At 44.7% G+C, this 26,754-nt stretch overlaps 1 protein-coding gene across 1 annotated transcript; it reads left to right on the top strand.

Annotated features, from left to right (window-relative positions):
• The first annotated feature begins 723 nt into the window (after positions 1-723).
• LOC149351776 (cytochrome P450 4V2-like) lies at positions 724-26,325 on the top strand. Its single transcript, XM_089575647.1, has 11 exons — positions 724-964; positions 5,283-5,395; positions 5,484-5,569; positions 8,112-8,299; positions 17,032-17,101; positions 17,173-17,299; positions 17,540-17,692; positions 21,473-21,646; positions 21,859-21,925; positions 25,432-25,605; positions 26,117-26,325. The coding sequence occupies exons 1-11, from the start codon at positions 724-726 to the stop codon at positions 26,323-26,325; spliced, it is 1,602 nt and encodes a 533-aa protein (XP_089431773.1).
• Positions 26,326-26,754: the final 429 nt, after the last annotated feature.

Genomic DNA, 26,754 nt, shown 5'->3' with positions numbered 1-26,754 from the left:
AATTGGAGGAGCTGAACGCTTTACCAATTTACTTTTACCCCACGCCCATCTCTAAAGGGAGTATAATTCGAGCAGTAGAAAAATAGTATTAGCATTGTTGAATGAAACCTGAACTTCATAGTAATATTAATTTATCTCCAGATTGTAAATACAGTATTCAGTGCAAACACTTATATTATGTGTAGCCATTAGAAACATCTGAAAAATAACATGTTAAGGATCGCACCTTCAGTGCAAGTTTTTGTCAGCAGTAAATGTCTCACACAAGGTCTTGCGGCCGCCACTGATATATAATCGCGGAGAACAAAAATTGCTTGTGTCATCACGTGAGTAAGAGATAACGTGGCCAGGATAAAAACCGGCGCTCTTTTATTTCTCTCCAGGGGAGCGAGACTGTGCGAGCTTGTTACCTACAAGGGCCACATTTGGGACGAAACACCACGAGTGCAGGGATCGTCGCTGTCTCGCTCAACCGTCATCTCAGCGAAGCAGGGGCTTTACAAGGCACGTTGCTGTTCTCACGTCTAAGGTAACCTCGTCTTGATCATTGCCTCTGCACCTTCCCCATCTTCACAGAAAAATATATTATTTAAAGTTTGTTTCACTGATTGAAATACACCCAAAAGAGCAGTTTGCGTGGCACGAAAACGGCAGTTTCCTGCACACACAGCAATTGACCAAACTGATTCGGTCTCTTTAGGCACGAGGAGACGCGGTTTCGCCATGTCAGCCAACGAGAAGATCGCGGCCTCAACATCAGGCTCCAGCCCTGCGGCTACGCTTTTGCTCCTCGCGCTGGCCACCGCAGTCCTGACAAAGGTCGTAGTGTTCTTGGCCAGGTGGATCCGCATTTACTGGTACCTGCGCACCTTGCCTCACCCAAAGGAGCGATGGCCGTTTTCCTTGGCCATCGACATGCGGCAGAGCCTCGCCAGAATGGACCCCAACCTGAAAATCACCGCACGTAAGGAATGATAGGAAGCCTGAAAACGCGCAGAGTTATATGCGATATATCATCGCAGCTTGAAGCATCTGCTTGCACTTGACTCTACATCCCGTAGTAGTCGGCGAAGTTAATGCCCACGCAGGATATACGGTCTGCGCTGTAAAGCCGCGCTGGTGTACGAAATTTTACACTCTCTTCTTTGCTTCAAGGGTTAGAGAACCCGGCCGATGGCTTTCAAGCGAAAAGAAGCGAACGCACAATTTGTTTCTACCAAGTGTGTAGATAAGCCGTCATTAAAGGGCGCTTAGAGAAGAAATACGCCCTGACAGAAACAGACAAAGTTGCAAGTGCCATGATTGCTTTTTGTTGTACTGCGCTTCTCATCACTTTTTTTTTGTGACAAATAGGATAGAAAAAAGATACATTAAAACTGAAAACCTTCATTAGTGGTTTCGTTCCGTACTTTGTGACGATACAGCAACAATAGAAAAAAACAAAAGATCGCCTCATGCACACAGCCGCGTAACCGCATTGGTTGTATGCTAGCAAATTCAGATGCGCTTAACTGACTTCGCTACAATTGCGATAACTGCCTTGGAAGCATGCTTGCGTTACTTTGGCTCACTTTGAACTGGGGAATTAGTTAGCCGAGGTGAACCAGCTTAACACATCTCAGCTTTTATGGCTATTTGATCATGGCAGAAATAATCTCTTTCGCTAGTATATAAATAATAAATAGAAAAAATAATGACAGCACGCTAGAAGTGGAAACATACGGAACCAACACAGGTGGACGCCTTCCGTAATTTCAGAAAAATATCATCAGTGAATGCCGCTCTGGACGCATGACCACCTAGAATGAAAAATGGGTTCATGTGAGCCACTCTGCCTGCACGAATGGAATTTTGCTGTATAACTGTTTTGTAATGTTAAGGTGTTCAGGGCGCGGTTCTAAAAGCTACTCGGACTTAGGACGTACGCCATTGGCGTGAAGTATATTGGTAGACGTGAAGCATGCGTGTGTAGATGGAGGGAATATTTTGAATTTATGTTGTGTTAGAATTTGTATCATATGCCATCACTGCACCCTTTACTAGTCAATGGCTATGGGTCCAGCAACTATTTCGTATTTTGAAAGAAATTCTTTAAATAAACAAAGAATCAATTAATTAATGAATTAAACCTTACTTTAGATTTTCTGGGAAATAACGAAGCTATCTGTACTATAAAGCTTAGAAATTGCGGATGTAAAATATATTGTCACGTCCAGAGGGGCCGTGGAGATAGGCGTCGGGAAGAACCCAAGACTGGGAGCCTTTATTTAATTACAGCGCCAGGTTCCAGGACACCGAACAGAACAAGCGCGCCTCGAGAGCCCACCGCCGCTTCGTCGTCGTCTTCGACTCAGCGCGGAGGCCGCGCGGCGCGTTAGGCGCGTGGCATTATTCTCCCCCGCGAAAGCAAACATCGTCTCGATGTGGAATGGGTTATGTACAGGGACAGGAGGAGGAGCAAAAAAAAAAGAAGAAAAATAGGGGTGACGTGAACTATACAATGCGCGTTAGATGACATGCGGGGAGAGTCAAGTTCACACGTGGGGTAAGGGAAGAAAGGTTCAAAACGAAGCGTGAACACAGCGCTCAGTCACGCGCAAAGTACGGCTTTAAGCGCACTACATGCACGATTTCCGGCCGGTGACGCTGAGGGCCGGCGATCACAGTTCCATGGGGGACAACTTCATAGTTGACGCTGTTCAGGCGGCGCAGGACTCTGTACGGGCCAAAATACCTATTTAAAAGCTTTTCGCACAATCCCTTGCGCCGCACGGGTGTCCACACCCACACGTGATCGCCCGGCTCGTAGTGCACGTCCCTGTGCCGAAGGTTATAGTGTCGGGCATCGGCGGATTGCTGGTCCTTGATGTGCAAGCGGGCCAGCTGACGGGCCTGCTCTGCTTGTTCCACGAAGTGGCCTGCTTCAGGGGGGAGCTCTGCGTCGCCGTACGGCAGCATGGCAGCATGAATATCAGAAATTCAATTCGGTGACTTGGAAGAAACCCACCTGTCACAGCCTTTCGAGAAAGTAAGAAAAACTGCCACACCTCTCACCTTTGGATCAGAAGAACTTTTCCGCCGGTTTTAATGCGAAAGCATTTCTAGGCTATGTCGCAGGGGTCGTGTCACCAAAACCTGTCAGCAAAGCGTGTCCGCAAAACGTGACCGCAGCACTTGTGTGGTAGCATCAAACGAATGGTTGTGATCGATGGAGGGCGGTGCAAGGATGCCGGCAAAAAAAAAGTTGATAGGATGATTAGCTAATTAATTAGATCCAAAAACGTCGAAAAAGCGTCGAAAGAGTGCGGACGTCGATATAGTGAGTGGACGGCAGAACAGCCGTGGACGGCAAAATTGTGAAAATAAAGTTTTAAATGAACTGAAATGTATTTGATCAGTGATACTTAATCAAACAAATAAGCTTCATTCCCATAGATTAATTAATTAATTATCAGTAAAAACAATTGGATGGTTGAATAGGCTCGACCAGGATATAGTAAGTGGACTGGAAAGCAACCACGACGCCAAATTTCGCAACCAAAATGGTTTGTTGAGATAAAAGAAGACAAAATCAGAGTAAATAAATGGATCTTTCATTAAAGCATAAGATAATTAAGCGAATTCAGTAGTTAAATTAATTAAAAAAACAAAAATAAATTTATAAACACAGGCAAAGAGAGGCGAGAGGCGACATTCAGCGGTTGCAGGGTTCATCCAACGCTTTCAACAAATATTTCCTTCCCATCGCCATAGAAGAATGGAACAATCTTCCTGAAACCGTTGTCATCGAAACTAATCCCGCCAGATTTAGGGAGCTAATAACAGACCACTTGAACCAACTATAGCTACTTCGCTCGCGATGCTCTGCCTGCAATTTGAACTGCTTGTGCCATTGCGACCCCCCCCCCCTCCACCCCACAAGTGTTTTCCCACTTATTTAATTTCCGTACATTTTAATGTTTAATTTTATATACAACTGCTTTGCCTTATATATTCTGTACTATTTGAATTACCTGATGCTAATTGCACGTCAAACTTGTTATTCTTGTTATTTTTTGTTATGCTTTTTTATGTTTACATGCCTTTGTATGAGCGTTTCACACCACTGTCTTCCCCCCACCCTTATGTAATGTCCCAGACGGGATCTTTAAGGGTTCAATAAATGATGATGATGATGATGGTGGTGACAAACAAAACGAAAATGATAAGCGGAGGTAAAGAGAGGTGACGAGTGCCGAGGAGGCGTCAGTGCTTTTGCATTCTCCCAATGCGGGTTACAGCAGTGATCTGTAATTTTTTTATTGAAGATACCACTCCTTTGAGCTGCAATCCTCCCTTAACACTGCACGCTGTTGGTTTCTTTCAAGCAAATGCAAATTAAATACTCACTTTCATGGAAGAAATATCGATCGTTTTAAAAAATTGATTCATCTCTGTAACCACAGCTACCATTCCCCAATACACGAAAATAGGTCAATATTTGGAACCATGAAGCCGTAAGATATAAGGAAGGGAATTGAAGCAATTCTGCAGTCTTCAAGAATAATGTGTCCCGTGCAGTCTAGTTTTCTTTTCAATTCCAATCAAGCGCCCTGTGTGCGAAGGGTGTATTTATGCGAATTCTACCTGTTCTCAGCAAGTTTCGAACTCCACGCACTATCTCAACGCACAGCTATAAATTTCCTTTTTTAAAACTTTATGATGTAGTAATCCGCTCGCTGCCTGTAAAGCTTGAAGTAATTATGTGTTAAAAAAGTAAAATTCGCTCCTTCAGTGGTCGTAGTAGTGGTTTATTGAAATAATAATTAAAAGGAAGGAAAATATTTTTGGTAGCCCCGTCATCTGTCATCGCTTGGAAGCACCTGAGCTGGGGCAGCTGAAATAGAGAGGTAGCTAGTAGACTGGAGAAATGAAATGAAAGAGGCGAGGGGACAGCCAAAAAAGATAGGGTAGAGCAAGTTATTGCAGACAGGTATTCTATTTACCGGTTATTCAGTTTGAAAGCTGTTTTGAATGTCCTGTATTTGCCCACTGACTGCCATTTTTTTCATTGATTCTTGTCCTGTACGTCAATATCTGAACAGTTTCAAAACCGATCTTACTTTTTTTACTGTAGGCATACCACTGTCGCTGATGTTAATAATTTTGTTATTATACATTCAACAAGCCGTGTCTTTCATTCTGATCGAAAAATAACGGGAGTACGCGCGTTCTTTGGCACAAATCTCTAAAACCTAAATCATAGGCTTAACATTCTTTTTATTTCCATGCATCAAATGCAGGAATATTCAACTATTTCGAAGAAATCGTAAAAACAATATACGACCAAGAAGTCACCGCAGCCTACTGCGGTCCACAACCATTCTTCTTTGCCATCACACCGAAGGCCGTAGAAGTGAGTGCAAGCTAATAAAATCGATTTCTTGCTTTTCTTTCTCATTGACGATGATGTTGTGAGTGCTGACTTATTTTATCGCTTGCAGCCGATCCTCACCAGCCCTCAGAACTTGAACAAATCATTTTTGTACGAAATGCTGAAGCCTTTTGTAGGAAATGGAATATTAATTATGTAAGTACTAACTGCCTTTAAGCTACAGTTCTTCATGTGTTTGCTCTAAACGGCCATTCGGTCACTGAAACGGAGCATTTTATTTGTCGCTTTCCGCACTTTTTTTTTTTTCAAAAAGCAGAGGTTAGATATAAATGACATTTTTTTTTAATGCATAGACGTAGGCAAATAACTGGCTACCTGAATCCATTGAATCCACATGAGACATTCTGTTCTCCTAGCGTCGAGCTCCAGCAACCTTGCGTACAGTGTACGGACAGCTTTCTGCTGAGCAGGCAGCAGCATTTATCAGTGCCTGCCAGGATCAATAACGCTTTTTGAAGGCAAGCAATCAACTACTGTCAACGCCACTACGCTTAGTGAAAAGCTCTCTCGAGCAGAGGCCTCAACTAATGTTTCGACGCCGAAACGCTCCGGTGTGGGCAAGTGCGCCCGGAGCGTTACTGTTTCTCGGAACGTGCTAATGTAGGGTACACAGCGCCCATGGCAAAGTAATGAAATGAACATTTTATCGCTATTGCATTTCCTTTCTAACTTCTGCATGCGTAACCCCAAGGAGGCTTCATGCCACGTTGTGGCTTTACACCATTTTTTTTTATCTTTCACTTACCCGCCTGATTGAGACCCGCCGCTGGTTCAGAGTTCGAAAATCGTTTTCGAAAGTTGGCTCTAGGGCAGTTGTAATGAAATCTATGGCTTTAAAATTTTCTGGCGACACTTTTAAATAGATGCACCTTGCATTAGCGAGAAAAACTAGATCAGAATTTTCTCTAGTACTCTTTATTTTTGCCTGTTACTTTTTATACTCAAGTACAATTTTAGTCAAATGTTAGGAGAATCACCGAAGGTGAAGATTTCTAATAAGAGAGTAATTACTCATTGGTATCCACCCAAGCGCCGCCACATGGCTACAAAGAAAAGCTGTGCAGCTTTCTGAGAAACTTCTCAGGCAAAGAAAAATTTGTACCGGTCCGGGGTTCGAACCCGGAACCACCGCTTCACCGGAACAGTCTCTCTATCAATTGAGCTAATCAGGATGGCAAGGTTACGGTAGGGCGAGAGAGAATTTATTGATAATTCAAAGTCGGAACAGTGTTGGTCAAATGCTTAGGGAAATCCCCCAATGTTGAGAATATTTGTAATTAGAGAGTAATTACTCATTGGCTCTTTAATATCTTGGCTGAGTAATTACTCTCCTCCACCTTGAAGAATTCCCAAGGGCCCTATCCTTGGATAGGACCCTAGGTGTACCATGAACAATTATAGAGGTCGGAAGGTGATTTGTGACGTTTTCTTTTATCGCTCCTTCTTTCAGAAAGATAACTTCTAAGTTTGAAATGTGATCTATCGTAGTAGATGATGGTGGCATAACTCTCGTACTTGTTATGTGGTTTTATAAACCGTAACATGACAAAATATTTAGATATTCGTTATTTGAGCTAATAGCAGCTTTGGTTTTGAAGCTCCACAAACATTCACTGTGTTTTCTTATTGTTTGTGAGGATATACAAAGTTTCTTCTAGTTTATTCAAAAATGGCTGATTTCCAAAGTGGGGTGGCCTATATATCACGCCAATGACGGTTTATTGCCCTGTCCTATGAGCCACATTTCCTAAATTACCATTCTTTACCTGCCAAGTTTCGCAATTTTTGGTAATTGCCGATGGCATATGCAGAACTGCGCCATCCACTTTTGGCATGTAAAAAAAAAATTATAACCAGACAGGCTCACAGATTCATCCTTTAAGACACGTTTCTTAAACGCCTGTCACGTCGTATCACACATTTAGCGTCAATGAAGGCCAGCAAAAAGTTGTCTTTTTTTCGGCCATGTGGAATTTATAGTTGTGGCGGCGTTATGAAGCTTTTGATTACTAATCTATTCCGTAGGCACATAGCATAGGGAAGAAAAAGAAATGAACCTAGCCTTTTCCTTCTGGTGCCAGCTATGAAAAAGTAATTGGTTAAAATGTGAGGAAATTTTGTTTCCTTACGCCTTATAGTTCTGGAGAAAAGGTACATAAACCTCCGAAGCTTATATTTAGAGAAAAATACCGTTACAACATTCGAAAACTCGCACCTTTGCGCTCGAGGTAGCAACAAAAAAGGATGAAAAAAATACTTTTGAACTCGCGAAGAGCTAAGTGTAATGTATTTTCTGAAAGCTAAAGAAATGCTGTGTCAGGAGGTTGCCTAACCTAACAATTGGAAACAGAGTGTGGTGAAAAACTCCCAGTAAAACCTCTGAAAACTTCCAGCTTTCAGCTCCACCTGACCACAAAAATAAAAGATCAAAAAGCATTTCTGCAGCCGTGAAACTCGAAATGAAATATACTTTTTGATAATGTAAGATATGTTCTATCAGCAGGATACAAAATCTGAAAAATGATCTTTTTTAGAAAACAAAGTCTCACCCAACCATGAGTATAGGGAAGCAAGCAGCATGATTCTCTTCCTGGCGCGGTTCGTCTGTGAAATTCGCGAACATTGCCCTTGTTTACGTGGTCTAAAGGTAATGACAGTGACGTTTCTATAACTGCAGGGATAAAAGTGAGTGGCGAAGCCGCCGGAAGTTGCTGACGCCAGCCTTTCATTTTCGAACGCTGTCCGACTATGCACCGATAATGAACCGAAGAGCCCGAGAAATGGTGTGCAAACTAGAAAACGTGAGAACGGGCTTTTTTGACGTGCTGCCCATCGTGCGTCTCTCAGCGTTCATCATTCTTTTTGGTAAGAGTCACCATGCACAAAATGTTTTCGTCTCACTGTGATCGTTACGCTTAAACCACGCTCACAACACCATCCCCAAACAACGTTGTGGCTAAGCTACTCAATGCCGAAATGGTACCCCGCCGCGGTGGCTTAGTGGTTACGGCGCTCGGCTGCTGGCCCGAAAGACACGGGTTCGATCCCGGCTGCGGTGGCTGAATTTCAATGGAGGCGGAATTCTAGACGCCCGTGTACTGTGCGATGTCACTGCACATTAAAGAACCCAAGATAGTCGGAATTTCTGGAGCTCTTCACTACGGCATCCCTCATAGCCTGAGTCACTTTGAGACGTTAAACCCAAATAAACCAACCAAACCAGCCAAAATGGTTGTCAGTTCTTATTCTTTTTCGTGTTTCGGGCTACTCTGTTCCACTGCATGCTTCTCAGCTGGCCGACTTCATCCAACTAGGTGTGAGAAATGTATACTTGACCATGTGGCAAGCCATTAAAAAAATACTGGAGGTTTAAAACTGGAAAACACGAAATATTGTGTGAAAGCACAGTTTTTCGCAGGCGGCCACCACCGCCACCTTCTTGAAAGTTCGATTGAGGTTTCCACTGACACAGGGAGCCAGTTTATGCGCGTCTTAAACTTCTTCATTGTCAATGCCAATTCACCTAATGTACACCGGCTGCCTATGCTCAATTGCCGCGTTTCTGAAGCAATGTTCTCAACGCCAACGGGTATTGCTCTAGTGCTGTGTTTCTACATACATACATACATACGTACTTACGCACGTGCATACATACATCGATACATACATGCATACATACACACGTACGTATGTACATTCATACGTACGTACATTCATACGTATGTACACACGTACATACATACACACGTGCGTACGTACGTACATACATACACACGCGCGTACATACATACATACATACATACATACATACATACATACATACATACATACATACATACATACATACATACATACATACATACATACATACATACATACATACATACATACATACATACATACATACATACATACATACGCCGCCGCGGTGGCTCAGTGGTTATGGTGCTCGGCTGCTGACGCGAAAGACGCGGGTTCGATCCCGGCCGCGGCGGTTGAATTTCTTTGGGGGAGAAATTCTAGAGGCCCGTGTACTGTGCGATGTCAGTGCACGTTAAAGAACCCCAGGTGGTCGAAATTTCCGGAGCCCTCCACTACGGCGTCTCTCATAGCCTTAGTGGCTTTGGGACGTTAAACCCCATAAACCAACCAAAAACCAACCAACCAACCAACCAACCATACATACATACATACATACATACATACATACATACATACATACATACATACATACATACATACATACATACATACATACATACATACATACATACATACATACATACATACATACATACATTCATACATACATACTAGCCGCCGCGGTGGCTCAGTGGTTATGGTGCTAGGCTGCTGACACGAAAGACGCGGGTTCGATCCCGGCCGCGGAGGTCGAATTTCTTTGGAGGAGAAATTATAGAGGCCCGTGTACTGTGCGATGCCAGCGCACGTTAAAGAACCCCAGGTGGTCGAAATTTCCAGAGCCCTCCACTACGGCGTCTCTCACAACCTTAGTCGCTTTGGGACGTTAAACCCCATAAACCAACCAACATACATACATACATACATACATACATACATACATACATACATACATACATACATACATACATACATACATACATACATACATACATACATACATACATACATACATACATACATACATACATACATACATACATACATACATACATACATATGTCCTACGCTGCGTTAGCGTCTGCCTTGTGTATAATGATAACTTCGAAAGTGCCTGTGCAAGTCACCCGTTTTGTTTCATTTGGTTTACCTTCAAGGTAGAGAGTAAGTTAGAGAAGGGAGAGGCTAAGCCAATAGATGTAAACAAGTAAACATGTTTTACATAGATGTACACATGTTTTGCATAGATGTATAATAGCAGTTAAAACTACGAAGGAAAAGATTCGAAATTTCTAGTTGGTATTTCAGGATTAAAACACACAGATACTGAGATACAAAATAGAAAGTACGTGACGCAAGCAGATATCAAGACAACAAGTAGTCGGACAGGTGTTCAAAATTTTTTATAAAGATTTTTAGGATGACGCTGACGAAACTGCTGAACACAGAATAATATGTACGCGGTGGCAAAAATAATTGTAAGTACATGACAAAATCGGATTTTCAAGGGCACTTCGAAACATAACCTGAATTATTATATTTCTTAATGAGGTAGATAAGCTGTTCCATTACTACCTAGTTTTAGGAAAGAATTAGTTGGCGCCCTTAACAGGGTTAAAATGTGGTAGGCTGACTTTCGGATATTGATCAATACTGGAAGAGATCTACGGTGCTCGCCTGGCCCACAATGCTTGTAAGATGCAGTTATAGTAATGGATTTTGTGCAAGAGAGAAACGCGGGAATGTTTTAAGGTTTAATACGCTTTTCATGTATGTTACTCTTCGTGTCCGCTTGAAGTTGTTTGAAATTAAACGGAGTGAGCGAATTGGTACAATCTACAGAATATCTTCTAATCTGTTGAGCATGCAAGTGAAGGGAAAAGAGGTGCTCGTTTTGACATGCATACATGACTGAAGCCAACAGCCACGGAAACCAGGGAGCATAGGGGATGTCTTTTTTGAATGTGTTGTTTTTCATCAATTAGGAATTGATAAAAGCAGAAGGGAAAACAACCACATGTCGCCGGTAGTATGACAGGGATTTCAAATTGATGAAGCATACTCAATGATCATGCTCACTGCCATGCGGTGCATCATTGCGCTATTTTTTTTTTAAGTTCGCTGTACTAAAGTTACCCAGCGACATGCATTAATCACTGCGATGTGATGTTTCCCCATTGAGCACGTTTCAGTTTTTGCGTTTTTGCTTCTTTACCTTGTTTTTTTTCTCGAGGCAGAAATAAAATGTTAAGGTGAATCAACCTTCCCGGGAAAGAAATGCGGAAGTATACATATCTACAGTATCGAGTAAAACTGATTAGCACGACGAAAAATGTAGCGCTCGAAACACAAGACAAAACGAAGACGTGAGCACAAGTGACCGACGACCGGCTGGGCGGGAAAAAAAAAAGAAGAACAATCGAATCCTTTGCAGGCGTTTACTTTCTGCTGGTACTCATGCAAGAATGAGGAATCGGTAAGCTCGGTCACTGTCGCGTTTGGCGTTTTCGTGAACAACAGTGAGTGAGGCTTAGCTAAGGTTAAGCCTAGTCAGATGCGAAGCATATTGATGGCTAGGCTTGGTAATACATAGCTTTCCTTGGTTGACGTTCAGCCCGCTCTTCATCGGTCTCTGTGGCACGCTGAAGCTTTCGCTTCTCGTTCAAATCAGCCCTGCTTCTAGGCGGCATCCCAACACCTGGCCGCCTCGTAAGTGCCCGGAGAGCGAGGCAAGCTCAGCTTTATACCGCTGCTGTAGCGTCACGTGGTCAGCTGCAGCGCCTCTGATGTGGAGCCTCCACCGCCGCGGCCGACCGCGCGAGCCGGCAACCCATCTGTCCTCTGCTGTGACGTCATGTTCTCACGTGGTCAGCCGCCGCGCCTCTGGTGTGGAGCCTCCACCGCCGCGGCCGACCGCAGGAGCCGGCAGCCCATCTCTCCTCTGCTGTGACGTCATGTTGTCACGTGGTGTCACGTGGCAACATGACGCAGGTCAATGGTAGCTCCACCGCCGCGCTCGACGGGCTGTAGTGTAGCTCTAGTAATATTCTTCGCATAACAGTAAGTTACTTCACATCAGTGATTGATCCTTACCTGTGCTAATCTCCTTTACATTCAACTATACTTAGTGTAACGTGATCATGCATGTTTTCCCCGGCAAACGACTTAACGGAAGGCCGTCTTAGAGTATTTTCTATTTGCAGTATTAGAATATTTTTCCTACAAAATTAATCGAAATCTAATTTGACAATCTAAAGGGTAATTACAAGGAAGGAAGCGTAAGCTCGGCATGTCCACATCTGCGACCCAGGGCCAATTTCTCGGTTATCCCATTTCTTTTTTTTTGTAATCTTGGCGATGAATCAAAGCATAAAGTGTGTGTTTTGAAGATACAAAAAACTCTGAAAATAGTTCTCACCAAAACGAAATATTTTTTTTTTGCTAAGACATTGACATCTATTTTAAGACTGGCCGCCCAGAATAGGCAAACTTTCGAGATATTCTGGCATATGGTTTGGTTTATGGGGTTTATCATCCCAAAGTGACTCAGGTAATGAGGGACGCCGTAGTGAAGGGCGCCTGAAATTTCAAGACAGACGTGCCGTCCTGACGAGTGCAGCCCCCCCACGTATCCCTGGTGGTTCCTGCCCGAATGGAAACGTTGCTTTCAGATAACAGCTGCATGCCCGTGTTTTTGCTTATGACACATCACGCTGTGACTGTGACACCAGAGGAGAATTGGGCTGCCGGCTCGCGCGGTCGGCCGCGGCGGTGGAGGCTCCACATCAGAGGCGCTGCAGCTGACCACGTGACGCTACAGCAGCGCTATAAAGCTGAGCTTGCCCCGCTCTCCGGGCACTTACGAGGCGGCCAGGTGTTGGGATGCAGCCTAGAAGCAGGGCTGATTTGAACGAGAAGCGAAAGCTTCAGCGTGCCACAGAGACCGATGAAGAGCGCGATGAACGTCAACCAAGGAAAGCCATGTATTACCAAGCCTAGCCATCAATATGCTTCGCATCTGACTAGGCTTAATCTTAGCTAAGCCTCGCACACTATTGTTCACGAAAACGCCAAACGCGACAGTGGCCGAGCTTCCCGATTCCTCATTCTTGCATGAGTACCAGCAGAAAGTAAACGCCTGCAAAGGATTCGATTTTTCTTCTTTTTTTTCACCCGCCCAGCCGGTCGTCGGTCACTTGTGCTAACGTCTTCGTTTTGTCTTGTGTTTCGAGCGCTACATTTTTCGACGTGCTAATCAGTTTTACTCGATACTGTAGATATGTATACTTCTCCATTTATTTGCCGGGAAGGTTGATTCACCTTAACATTTTATTTCTGCCTCGAAAAAAAAAACAAGGTAAAGAAGCAAAAACGCAAAAACTGAAACGTGCTCAAGGGGGAAACATCACATCGCAGTGATTAATGCATGTCGCTGGGTAACCTTAGTACAGCGAACTTAAAAAAATATAGCGCAATGATGCACCGCATGACAGTGAGCATGATCATTGAGTATGCTTCGTCAATTTGAAATCCCTGTCATACTACCGGCGACATGTGGTTGTTTTCCTGTCTGCTTTTATCAATTCCTAATTGATGAAAAACAACACATTCAAAAAAGACATCCCCTATGCTCCCTGGTTTCCGTGGCTGTTGGCTTCAGTCATGTATGCATGTCAAAACGAGCACCTCTTTTCCCTTCACTTGTATGCTCAACAGATTAGAAGATATTCTGTAGGTTGTACCAATTCGCTCACTCCGTTTAATTTCAAACAACTTCAAGCGGACACGAAGAGTAACATACATGAAAAGCGTATTAAACCTTAAAACATTCCCGCGTTTCTCTCTTGCACAAAATTCATTACTATAACTGCATCTTACAAGCATTGTGGGCCAGGCGAGCACCGTAGATCTCTTCCAGTATTGATCAATATCCGAAAGTCAGCCTACCACATTTTAACCCTGTTAAGGGCGCCAACTAATTCTTTCCTAAAACTAGGTAGTAATGGAACAGCTTATCTACCTCACTAAGAAATAAAATAATTCCGGTTATGTTTCGAAGTGCCCTTGAAAATCCGATTTTGTCATGTACTTACAATTATTTTTGCCACCGCGTACATATTATTCTGTGTTCAGCAGTTTCGTCAGCGTCATCCTCAAAATCTTTATAACAAAATTTTGAACACCTGTCCGACTACTTGTTGTCTTGATATCTGCTTGCGTCACGAGCTTTGTATTTTGTATCACAGTATCTGTGTGTTTTAATCCTGAAATACCAACTAGAAATTTCGAATCTTTTCCTTCGTAGTTTTAACTGCTGTTATACATCTATGCAAAACATGTGTACATCTATGTAAAACGTGTTTACTTGTCTACATCTATTGGCTTAGCCCCTCCCTTCTCTAACTTACTCTCTACATTGAAGGTAAACTAAATGAAACAAAATGGGTGACTTGCACAGGCACTTTCGAAGTTATCATTATACACAAGGCAGACGCTAACGCAGCGTAGGACATATGTATGTATGTATGTTGGTTGGTTGGTTGATTTATGGGGTTTAACGTCCCAAAGCGACTAAGGCTGTGAGAGACGCCGTAGTGGAGGGCTCCGGAAATTTCGACCACCAGGTGTTCTTTAACGTGCGCTGACATCACACAGTACACGGGCGTCTACAATTTATCCTCCAAAGGAATTTGACCGCCGCGTCCCGGATCGAACCCGCGTCTTTCGGGTCAGCAGCCTAGCACCATAACCACTGAGCCACCGCGGAGGATAGTATGTATGTATGTATGTATGTATGTATGTATGTATGTATGTATGTATGTATGTATGTATGTATGTATGTATGTATGTATGTATCTATGTATGTATGTATGTATGTATGTATGTATGTATGTATGTATGTATGTATCTATGTATGTATGTATGTATGTACGTACGTACGTACGTACGTACGTACGTATGTATGTACGTATGTATGTATGTATGTATGTATGTATGTATGTATGTATGTATGTATGTATGTATGTATGTATGTATGGTCGGTCGGTCGGTCGGTCGGTCGGTCGGTCGGTCGGTCGGTCGGTCGGTCGGTCGGTCGGTCGGTCGGTCGGTCGGTCGGTCGGTCGGTCGGTCGGTCGGTCGGTCGGTCGGTCGGTCGGTCGGTCGGTCGGTCGGTCGGTCGGTCGGTCGGTCGGTCGGTCGGTCGGTCGGTCGGTCGGTCGGTCGGTCGGTCGGTCGGTCGGTCGGTCGGTCGGTCGGTCGGTCGGTCGGTCGGTCGGTCGGTCGGTCGGTCGGTCGGTCGGTCGGTCGGTCGGTCGGTCGGTCGGTCGGTCGGTCGGTCGGTCGGTCGGTCGGTCGGTCGGTCGGTCGGTCGGTCGGTCGGTCGGTCGGTCGGTCGGTCGGTCGGTCGGTCGGTCGGTCGGTCGGTCGGTCGGTCGGTCGGTCGGTCGGTCGGTCGGTCGGTCGGTCGGTCGGTCGGTCGGTCGGTCGGTCGGTCGGTCGGTCGGTCGGTCGGTCGGTCGGTCGGTCGGTCGGTCGGTCGGTCGGTCGGTCGGTCGGTCGGTCGGTCGGTCGGTCGGTCGGTCGGTCGGTCGGTCGGTCGGTCGGTCGGTCGGTCGGTCGGTCGGTCGGTCGGTCGGTCGGTCGGTCGGTCGGTCGGTCGGTCGGTCGGTCGGTCGGTCGGTCGGTCGGTCGGTCGGTCGGTCGGTCGGTCGGTCGGTCGGTCGGTCGGTCGGTCGGTCGGTCGGTCGGTCGGTCGGTCGGTCGGTCGGTCGGTCGGTCGGTCGGTCGGTCGGTCGGTCGGTCGGTCGGTCGGTCGGTCGGTCGGTCGGTCGGTCGGTCGGTCGGTCGGTCGGTCGGTCGGTCGGTCGGTCGGTCGGTCGGTCGGTCGGTCGGTCGGTCGGTCGGTCGGTCGGTCGGTCGGTCGGTTGGTTGGTTGGTTGGTTGGTTGGTTGGTTGGTTGGTTGGTTGGTTGGTTGGTTGGTTGGTTGGTTGGTTGGTTGGTTGGTTCGTTGGTCTGGAATATGGTTTGGTTTATAGGGTTTATCATCCCAAAGTGACTCAGGTAATGAGGGACGCCGTAGTGAAGGGCGCCTGAAATTTCACGACAGACGTGCCGTCCTGACGAGTGCAGGCCCCCCACCCACGTATCCCTGGTGGTTCCTGCCCGAATGGAAACGTTGCTTTCAGATAACATCTGCATGCGCGTGTTTTTGCTTATGACACATCACGCTGTGACTCCATTTGACGTGGAAACTATTTTTGCTATGCTAGAGCAGTTAAATTAAGATTAAAAAATAAATCGCTTCTTGTGAACGTAGAATATCCGTTAAAGAGCTATGTTTACTAGCCCATGACGTCGTGGTCTTCCTTGTAATTTTTTGACGAAATTCGACATTTCCCAGACATACAAGCGGGCTAATAAACGTCTGCGGTTTTTTGAGAATTTTGAGATTTTTGGCGCGCACAACCGAGATCAAGGCAAAAGACCACCGTGTTGTTATGGCGATTGCTGCCCGTGCGAGGGATTTTTCAGGGACAATGTGTTGCCGCCGTCGTTTTTGAGCTGGCATCCTAGAATGGCACAAGGAAAGCTACCGCGTTCACCTCCTGCTTCTTGATAATGTTCCGCAAGTTAGCCTGATGCCGCGAGGAACACGTCTGCCGGAGAGGTGGTATGTGTGGAATGCACCATTTTTGTTTACCTGCGCCAAATGTGCCTGTAAATGGAGGTCGAGGAACGGGGCGTCGCACAGACATTGCTATATCTTTGCCTCGAAGAAAGAGCGAAATGGCGGGGAGATTAGTTTGCGATAAACTTTCCCGTACAATGGACTCGATTAGACATCCAAAATATCGGATACGAAAGCGCGTTTTTAATGCCCCTCTCAAAGACGCGAAAAACGAAGACGCTGCTTAAAGGCTTTACGGTATGGAATCTTGTTTATTTTTTCTAGAGACAGCATTCGGGGTACAAACTGACGAAGATGAGGTGCAAAGAAGACGCCTGCTTGAAATAAGCGATAAGTATGAGGAAAGAATAGAGATACCACTGTGGTTATCACAGAACTCACGTTTGTGCCCTCTTTGTTTAACAGGATTGGGGCCAGTGTACTAGCAAGGATGTTCAATCTCCTCCATTGGCCAGACATTATTTACAGCATGACTCAGGAATCAAAGGACTTCAGGAAAAATATCAAGTTTATCCACGAGTACAACTCCACTGTAAGTAATGTGTGCTGTATCATCACTAATTAGCATTACACTCCTACTGAATCCTGTTTCTGCCTAATTTATTTTTTCTATATATGCCTGACAATGCGCCTCACAGTATAATAATTTGAAAAAAATCAAGATAGTGACAGAAAATCTAAAGTTCGAGGAATTAAAGAAGGGTGGACATGAAGTCTAATTCTGGTTCCTTCTTCGTTTTTTTACTGTCCTGTATTCCTCTGGCATTTTCAGATTGTCAAACAAAGGAAGGCGGAGTATAAGGTAGGAAAAGTGGGTGTCGACTCAAAGAAGTCTTTTCTAGACATTCTGCTTCACATGCACATGGTGGATGGCACCCTAACGGAAGAAGAAGTCATGAATGAGGTCACAGCAATTTTTTTCGGTGTAAGTGGCAGTCTTCTTCCTCAAGTTCATGTAGAAGGACAGATAAAAATAGGCTAATTATTAAAAAATATATTTTTGCGCCCTATTTGGCATCTCCAAAGGCGAGAAAGTCAAGGTGATATTGTTCTGCTGCATCCGCGCCCATACATCCTTAAGTACTCTCTCCATATGTGTCTGCATAACGCGACCACAAATGGCCAATTCTGGCTTGCGGCTATTCCACAGCCAACATGTACTTTGAGGCCCTGGTACACCTACTTAATATTCTTTTTATCTCCAAAAGAACGCGACAATTTGAGATAATGACGTGGTACATCTACGGGATTTCCCCTTCAGACAGACCTTCACACAGCTACGGTTGTTAGCTATTGCAGTGTCTCTGCGCGACGCCTTACGGATTACAGTGATAAGTGATCGCACGGGATCGTCTTAGAGACTGCACGAAACGCATGTACTGCACATTTCCTCTATTCACAGGAACTCAACCAAAAATAAACTGTCGAAACTGTTGTACAACCTCATGTGAAGAGGCATCTTCATCTACTGTGGCACTCTCGCATCTTCGATACGTCCTTCAAAAATCATATACGTTTAAAAACGAATGACAAGAATTCAAATGGGGTAATTTTGAAACTGTTCACGTATTACTTCACAAAACGAATGTCTGGACCGTAGATCTGTAGTATACGTGGCTGAAGCTGCTGCCGCCTATTGTATGCACTGAGTTACGCGCAGCGACTTTCCCAGCATTCCTTGGTTTGAGCAGGGTGTGTTGCTGGGCAAGTTGGTTTTACATCCTGAAAAATCAGCGCTGGCAGACGAGGGACAAAGGAAAGACAACACACACAGGGCGCTGAACTAACAACTTTAGTTCAGCGCCCTGTGTGTGTCGTCTCTCCTTTGTCCCTCGTATGCCAGCGCTGCTTTTTCAAGATTCCTTGGTTTAACAGGTAGTTTCGCATTCTGTACAGCCAAAAATTCGCTACCACCGCACAAGGGTTTTCCTTCCGCAGCCTTGTCCAGTTGGGATTGTGCTCCTCGCCCTTTCTCTCTTTCTCTTATCAGTCCCATCGTATCTCTTCTCTTCCTCAGTGCAGGGTAGCCAACCAAACACCCTTATGGTTAACATCCCTGCCTTCCATCTTCCTGTGTATCTCTCTCTGTTCTCGGTTTCCCACCAACGTAGTCGGTCCCCTTTCAGCCGACGACGCTATACGGAGCGCCTGGAGTGCATACATTCTGCTCTTTAAGGGCAGAGAGAGGCAGAGTATATACCAGCTGTGCGTTTTCAGAGGCTGTGGTCGAATAAATTTTCGGCGAACGCATTTATTTTTTCAAGCCGACCGCATACTATCATGCAATAAAAGCGTGCATTCGGCGCCAATCCATGAAGCACAGGATATGAATTTATAACAGGACACATCGACCAAAACGTACGTGGAGCTTCCTGCTTAAGACAATATGGGAGTAGTCCTTTAAATACGGCACCAGATGTCTTGAGGTTAACAAAATGAGGACGTTGAATCGTCGGTTCAAATCCTCGTAATTGCTAGAACATCGCATGTTTTGAAGGGGGTATTTGTTTCGTTGTCAACCATAAATATTCCATATTTTTAATGGTAGAAATTCACCCCGGGGCTTGAGTAGAAAACCCTTTCCTAAAATGGAGTGCCCTAGAGGACAGCTTAGATTATTAAAAAACATTTGACTCACTCCAAACCTCAGAAGTCATGCAGACATTGCGGAATCATGGTGCATATGAGCCTTATGTAAAAATATCCGAAGATATTTTTAGCGGCTGCACTGCCACAATAGTCCTCCGTAAAGTCAGCAATAAAATTAAAATAAGGAAGGGTGTCAGGCAAGCAGACAATTTCTCCAATGCTATTCACCGCCTGTTTACAGGAGGTATTCAGAGGCCTGTATTGGGAACAGCTGGGGCATAGTTAATTGGGATTACCTTAGTAGTTTGCGATTCGCTGATGGCATTGCCTTGCTATATAACCCAGGGGATGAGTTGCAAAGTATTATCAAAGACCTATACAGGAAAACAGAAGGTTGGGTCTAAAAACAATATGCAGAAAACTACAATAATGTTTCTACAGTAGCTCTTAACGAAGCGATGGAAATGGTAAGGAATCGCGGCTAATTAGGGCACGAACAGTGCGACTGAAATTGCGACTGAAAACCGTTGCCAAGACCATAGAAGCAAGATCTGGTGGATGCATTTTGCAGGCAGGAACTAGCAACGAAGTTTCTCACTAATTCTGAATGGCTTGAGTGGGAAATGAGAAGTGCCTTCGTCTATCGCGGGTTGTACTTCCAGCATGACATGGTTGAAACATAGTCGCTATCCAAATATTGCAGTTCTTCGACTATTGGTGCCTCGAAGATGAACCGAAACCCTGAACCACACTCCCTGAAGACCTTTACAATGTCACTCATGCAGGCCGCAAAATCACCCGCATGCCGTTATGACCAGGTAGCCACTAATATACCTGAAGATATTAGGGTGCATGGCCGGAAAACCGTGAAAAAAGACAAAAGGACGAAGAAACAGCACAAGGACAGACGCTAACTCGCAATTGAAACTTCATTCGAGACAGGAACACGCATAAATAGGCAACAAAACCATTTGCGTTCTTTCTTCATCCGTTTGTCTTTTTGTGCGCTTTTTGAACCATGAATTATAAATAAATTGCCCAATTTTCTGCTCTTCTTAGATCTTAAGGTATAGCCTTGAGAAGTTGCTTGCTTACAAGGCCCTTGTCAACATATATTAGAAAAATTTCACTTAGGACCAGGACGACGCTGGACCCGATGCACGTTTCTGCTCACTATAAATACAGCTTGCCTTTCCATCCTAAAGAGTTGGAATGTAAGAAGATCCGCGGCAGTTACAGGACACTTTAAACCGTCAGTCCACATTTTGTGAAGGTCACCTCGTCATTCACTTCTGTCATGCGCATTTACACGCACTTCAGAAGGCAGTCATTCGAAAAGCTTTAGTGCTGTTTTACCATATAAATCTTCACCAATTTGCCCAACTCAACGCTTTGCGGTTCTGCTTCGAAACATTGAATTTTACTTCCACGTTGCGACATCCTTCTACTTTGATTCACTGTTTATCAGACCATAACAAATTGTAAAGTCCAGAAAGGAAAGTTTTACAGTCCAATCCGGAAATTTTAGCGAATAGATATAAGATAAAGAGAAATACAAATCTTTGGTAATCACTGGAAATATTGCCCCATTGCGGTGGCTCAGTGGTTCAGCCCGAGGACGCGGGCGGCAACGCTTCGGTCGAGGCGAAATGCAAGGCGCCCGCGTACTGTGCTATGTAACAGCAGGTTAAAGAACATCTGATGGTCGATATTATTCCTGGAGCCTTCCACTACGCCGTCCGTTAAAGCCCATGTTGCTTTGGGGCGTTAAACACCGAATACCATGTACCATACCACCGGTGGTCTCAAAATATTCTAAATATCCTTCCTAAGGTAGTCTGCTCACGTGGGATAGAATATCAGGTCTTTTAAAAAACACCATCATCTTTTATGAACAAAATATTCAGAGAGAGTGTTTTTTACTACTTTCAAATAGCGCAAAAGCACGGATTTGTGCTGCGTAGAAGTCGACGATTTTAGGGCAGTACCAGAGCACTCGCGCTAGGCCACGCTACTCCGACATACACTAGACGATTTTGCTAGGCTCTGAACTTCCAAATTAGTGCTTTCGCTGTAAAACCATTGAAGACCACTGCTTACGTTTGCTTTATTACAGGGTTTCGAGACCACAGCCATCTCTATTTCATATACTCTTTTCTTGCTGGGCAACCACCCCGAGGTACAGGCGAAGGTGCTCGAAGAAATCGACAGCATTTTTGGAGACGACAAGGAGAGAGATGTCACCATAGAAGACCTGAAACAGCTGAAATACATGGAGTGCGTGTTCAAGGTACGTACGTTTTGAAAAGACAGAATTGCGGACGTTATTTGCTCGCTCCTTCTTATTGCAGTGCTTCGCTCACAGCGTAAAAACCACCCTTGCAGGGGCACAGAGTCCATGCTATTTAGTTTTTTTGCGATTAGAAGGCGCACTGCTTATTCTCGAAATATAACTTCATCCAAATGAATGTCACATGCTACAATTTTTCTGGGCTTTTCCAGGAAACCATGCGGCTTTATCCTCCTATTCCTCTAATTGCTCGCAACGTGGACGAGGACATGAAAGTTGGTAAGAAAGACGTCTGTTCTTATTGCACAAGGCAAAAAGGTGATTAGAGACATTGACGGATCAGTGCCAGTCAGCGCACTGAGTTTCATCTTTAGTGCTTTAGTGGTACAACGGCAGGTATCTTCTTTTTGCCCCTGGGTTACCTACTCAGTTCAAAGTGCGAAAGGGTACACGAAGTAATGAGGCGAGCGGCCACTTGGCCACTCCTTTTTTATGCACGCGTTAAGCAATGTCACTTAATACCTCAGTGCAGTCAGCACACGTTGCATCAGTTGCCTTGTTCTGGAGCAGTTTTTAAGGAATAATTCATTTAATTCTTGTTATTGGCCGGCCCTGCCTTTGCAAATATGGTTACGCCTGACATACTGCATGCTATATTTCTGCCCCTACCACACAGACGCTTGTTTCGAGTGGCGTACGGGAAAAAAAATGAACAAAAAAAATCTGTGAAATACAACTTCAGGAACAAGAATCAGAAAGTAGTACGTGCCTCAGCAAGCCGGTTATTTATTGCGAGCTCAAAGTGGTGTGCCTGTTAGTAATTTCATTTTCAGATAGTTCGGGAAAGCGCTGACGTGTAACTTTTGCCACTTTTCTCTTGATCTTCCAAGCACCGCAACAATGAAGTGATAAGCCATGAGGGAGTTAAAAGCCCGACGAGGTGGCATCAAAAAATTTGAGAGGATGAAAATTGGACATCAGTGTGGCTGAGCCAGCGGCAAGCACACGCATAACCGCATGTACGAAGTTAGAGAGGAGGCAAAAACCCCAGATCATTTTAAGGCTAAACTTGCGAAGCCTTCGTGACTTAATTCACAATACAAACACTTCAATTCTACCTGTTTTCTTTTATCGTCCACCCTAGCGATTATATCTATTCTACCACCGAGCAAGTGTCTACCACCATGGAAGAGAATTTATGCAGGACAATTTGATTTGGCCACAATGGATCGTAATGGTCAAAATACCAGGTGCACGAATGTCGGCGCCGTACATGACCGCGCCAAATGAGAGGACATAAAGCTCAGCGCGACCGCTATCAGAGGGATAAAAGTAAGGGAGAACTTTTAGTTTCAGGGGAACGTGCACATTTCCTTTCATATTTGAAGAATAGCCCCTAATAGGTCACCCGTTGAATGTGTTGCTTAATGTTAACATCCGTTAACATCATAGAGTGTTTTTCTCATAATATGGCAAACATAAAGAAAAACAAGAAAGGCCTCGTCGGTACGTTTTTCATTGCGTTTCATTGCTGGTGTTTTGCACTATCTTTTGTTTGTGTGTGTTGCGGAATTTTTTTCTGCTAGTTTAAAAAAATAACTCCCAAATTTGTCGTCACCTCTGCCTTTTCATTTGGGCTAAGTAATAGAACCAATAGCTGCATATTCCTTTCATTCAGAAGCGCCTGCACTTGAAACTTGAACACATAGAGGCATGTGCTGCTTGCTTTGGGTTTGGTGACTGACTTTTGAAAAGACCTCGCGATATTGGTAAACATCTGTGGTGGCCACTGCACAAAATACGAGGAAAAGATGTTCTTATCGCCATTTCAGAATATCCGTATCTCAAGAACAGGCATTTTTCTCAGATCTGTGAAGTGTTCTGTCTGAATACGTTTGGCCTTTGATTGAAATTTCTGCCACGCGTGATTCATAGCTGCCGTGTTAGTGTAGGATTTAAATATGCAAATATAATGGAAAACAATTGTATCCATCTCTATTTCCTGGTAAGTAATTTGAAGCTGACTTTTATTGTTATCCGTGGCTTCATATTGCATCTTTTTTTGCACTCTATACAATGCCCGCATGGGTGCTGTTGTTATACGAATAAATCACTGAATAAATACATATTGCATGCGTGGTGAATAAATTTCGATGTACTCCGATATCAAACTACAATAACACCTCACTCTTTCTAATTCAGTGGTTCCGCATGGCTTCAGTTGCATAATATGCAATTTGCTTATTGAATAACTTTATTGTAAAGAGTAAGATGGGCAGCGGCTGCGGCCGCAGCGCTAACGCTCTGCGTGAAATCGTTGCGTACACTGTCCGAACTCAGACTACTCTTATTCCTAGCGCTTGTCAGGCTATTTTTGCGAACTACTTGATTGCACCAAAATGGGCTACTTGAAAAGCTATTGGCACCTATAGCACAGAGGGAATATGGTGGGAAAGGGGGAATTGGGCGGTTGGCTTGGTTTCGTTTGGTTTCGTTTATGGCGGTTTAACGTCCCAAAGCGACTCAGGCTATGAGAGACGCCGTAGCGAAGGGCTTTGGAAGTTTCGACCACCTCGGTTTTTTTAACGTGCACTGACATGACACAGTACACGGACCTCTAGCATTTTGCCTCCATCGAAATGCGACTTCCGCGGCCAGGATCGAAGGTGGCCTCAGGTCCTATGCCTTTCAAAACGTGCTTGATCCGGTCCGCCTCGGACACAGACGAGCCCATACGTGTACAGAGGTTGATTACATCCTCGATGTAACTGCAATTCACCCTGCAACTGGCCTCTTACTCACAGGCGCTATTCGGCTCGCAACTTGCGCACAGCAGGGCGTACTAAAGTATTGTAAAAGCTGCGTTTAAAGGCTGAACAGGTGGTGAAGTGCGCTTCATGGAGTTTGTACCATAGGCTGGCCATGTATGACGGGTAAAACACCAAGTTCTTTAGCGTCATGGCATCGTCCCACCGTCCCATGGCGTCGTCCCATCGTAAGAGGCAAGCTAATCCTCCACGTCGTCGTCATCGGACCCGCTAACCATGGCTGGGTTCCGCTGTCGCAGAGCGCCAGGGAAAACGGTGGGCTTGGGCGAAGGGGCAGGCGACTAGCTTGCGTCGGTGGTCCTTGTGGACGCCTTGGTTCTCCTGCAAAGCTATAGGACGTAGGCGAAAAACTGTACCCAACACAGCTCCACAAAGTTGTAACGGGATGTACTATAGGGGACAAATGTTTGCGGGACGCAAGTTTTCGAAAAACGTATATTGTCGCTCCACCTCGCTACCTTGTCGCCAGACATCGTTTCCAGAGGAAGGAGCATTTAGGCCTTTAATACCTTCCTACAGTATCAGGCGACTGGGTAGTGAGGTAAAGCTACATTAAACGTTTCTCCAAGAACTCGCGTCCCGCAAACTTTTGGCCCCGATAGTACAGGGTTGATTGCCAGGGAAAACAGCCCGAGGAGGGCAAGCAAAGATGGCAGTCCGAGCTCCGACAATCAACGCAACGACCTCGCGCCCTGGGCTGGCGGTGCGGCTGCTGCCGCTGCCCATCACCGGTATTTCACGCCATGCTTTAAATCTGTCTTTTTGGTGTGCTTATGCATATACACTCCGTTTTATTCCTGTCTGTAGACTTTTGTTTTATCTTGTGTTTGTTTATACGTGTACTAGTATTGCATACAGAGTGAAAGATGATGCATTTATAGAACAAGGGCACCACACACAAAGAAATTAGCTTTTAAGTTCAGTATTCTAAACTCACCGTTCCTTGGTTCTATACAGGAGAGTACACTGTGCCCAAGGGAACCATCGCAGTTGCAGCCATCTATTTCATCCAGAGGCATCCTAAGTATTTTGAAAAGCCCGACTCCTTCATACCCGATCGATTTCTCGACACCAAAGAAAAAAACCCTTTTCTGTACATCCCATTTTCCGGTGGTGTCAGGAACTGCATTGGTAAGTATCAAAAAGAAAATGTTAGAAACAAAATTTACCATACTGGCAAAAGTTAGCTGGCTTGTCAGACTGAATAACATGGAAGCACTGTCTTAGCTTTTAATATTTTTCACATCGTATCAGGAAGAAAAACACAGCCGACTTTTATCATTTCGAACCTAAAGAGAACTAAAAAATTCTTTCTTTAGGCATACTTCAAACCATGCGAGTCGTTTTAAAAACTTTGACGTTACCTGGCCCGAAACACCGGCTCGAATTATAGGAAGCTCGAATTAAGAAAGTTCAGCTGAACGAGAGTCCACTATCATAATTGCGATCTGAGATGTCTCTTCTGAAGTTTCTTGACAGCTTTTTATTCGTTCTAGTGAAAACGTTATTTCATACTGAGTACACCTCTGATGACGACTGAATTGAAGTAGCGCAGGTGAAGATTTTGGGGCACTGAGATTTCAGGAAAAAGATGTGCCGCTTATTGCGTCCTCAGGCAAGCGTAACTCGTCTTTCTCGTCAGGACAAAGGTTTGCCAACTTGGAAGAAAAGATCCTGCTAACGCACATCATGCGGCGTTACACCATAACCTCCAAGCTTCGAATGGATCAGCTGCAGCTATCCATTGAGGTGGTTCTCAAAGCAATCCAAGGCTTGGAAATCCAAATCAAGCCACGCGAAAAGGTGAAGAAAGAAGCTGAACGCCTCACAGAAGACGCCGATTCTCGATGAGAATTTCAGCTGTGGACGCCCGTTTTACATAATCAGGAAGGGCTTAATACGTGAACGTGGTCAACTATAACCACGAAACAATTTGAGTACCAGTGTAATTAATTAGGCAGTCAGACGGAGTGTGGGCTCAAGTACTGACGCACGCATTATCGTTCTAGGTAAGAGTTTTCCTCTAGCTAGATAGCGATGTAACTTTTGACCACTTCGTCGGACTGCAATCTCACCGGTTGTTTCCTTGCTTTGTGCTTCAATGGCTGCGCCTAATACCGATGATAAATGCTTTGTGTGCTCTAAACTTGTGCTGCTTGACAATTGCTTAAATTGCACCGAATGTAGCTGCTGGCTTCACATTGGCAAATGTTCTGGCGTGTATAAGAAGGCCTTGAAGACACTTGATAGGTCTAAGTGGGTGTGCTCAACTTGCCTGAC

This window comes from Amblyomma mixtum, chromosome 3, assembly GCF_055824585.1.
Source record: "Amblyomma mixtum isolate Tamu chromosome 3, ASM5582458v1, whole genome shotgun sequence".
Lineage (NCBI taxonomy): Eukaryota > Metazoa > Arthropoda > Arachnida > Ixodida > Ixodidae > Amblyomma > Amblyomma mixtum.
The sequence above is the reverse complement of the archived record's forward strand: the minus strand, read 5'-3'. Positions and strand labels throughout refer to the sequence as shown.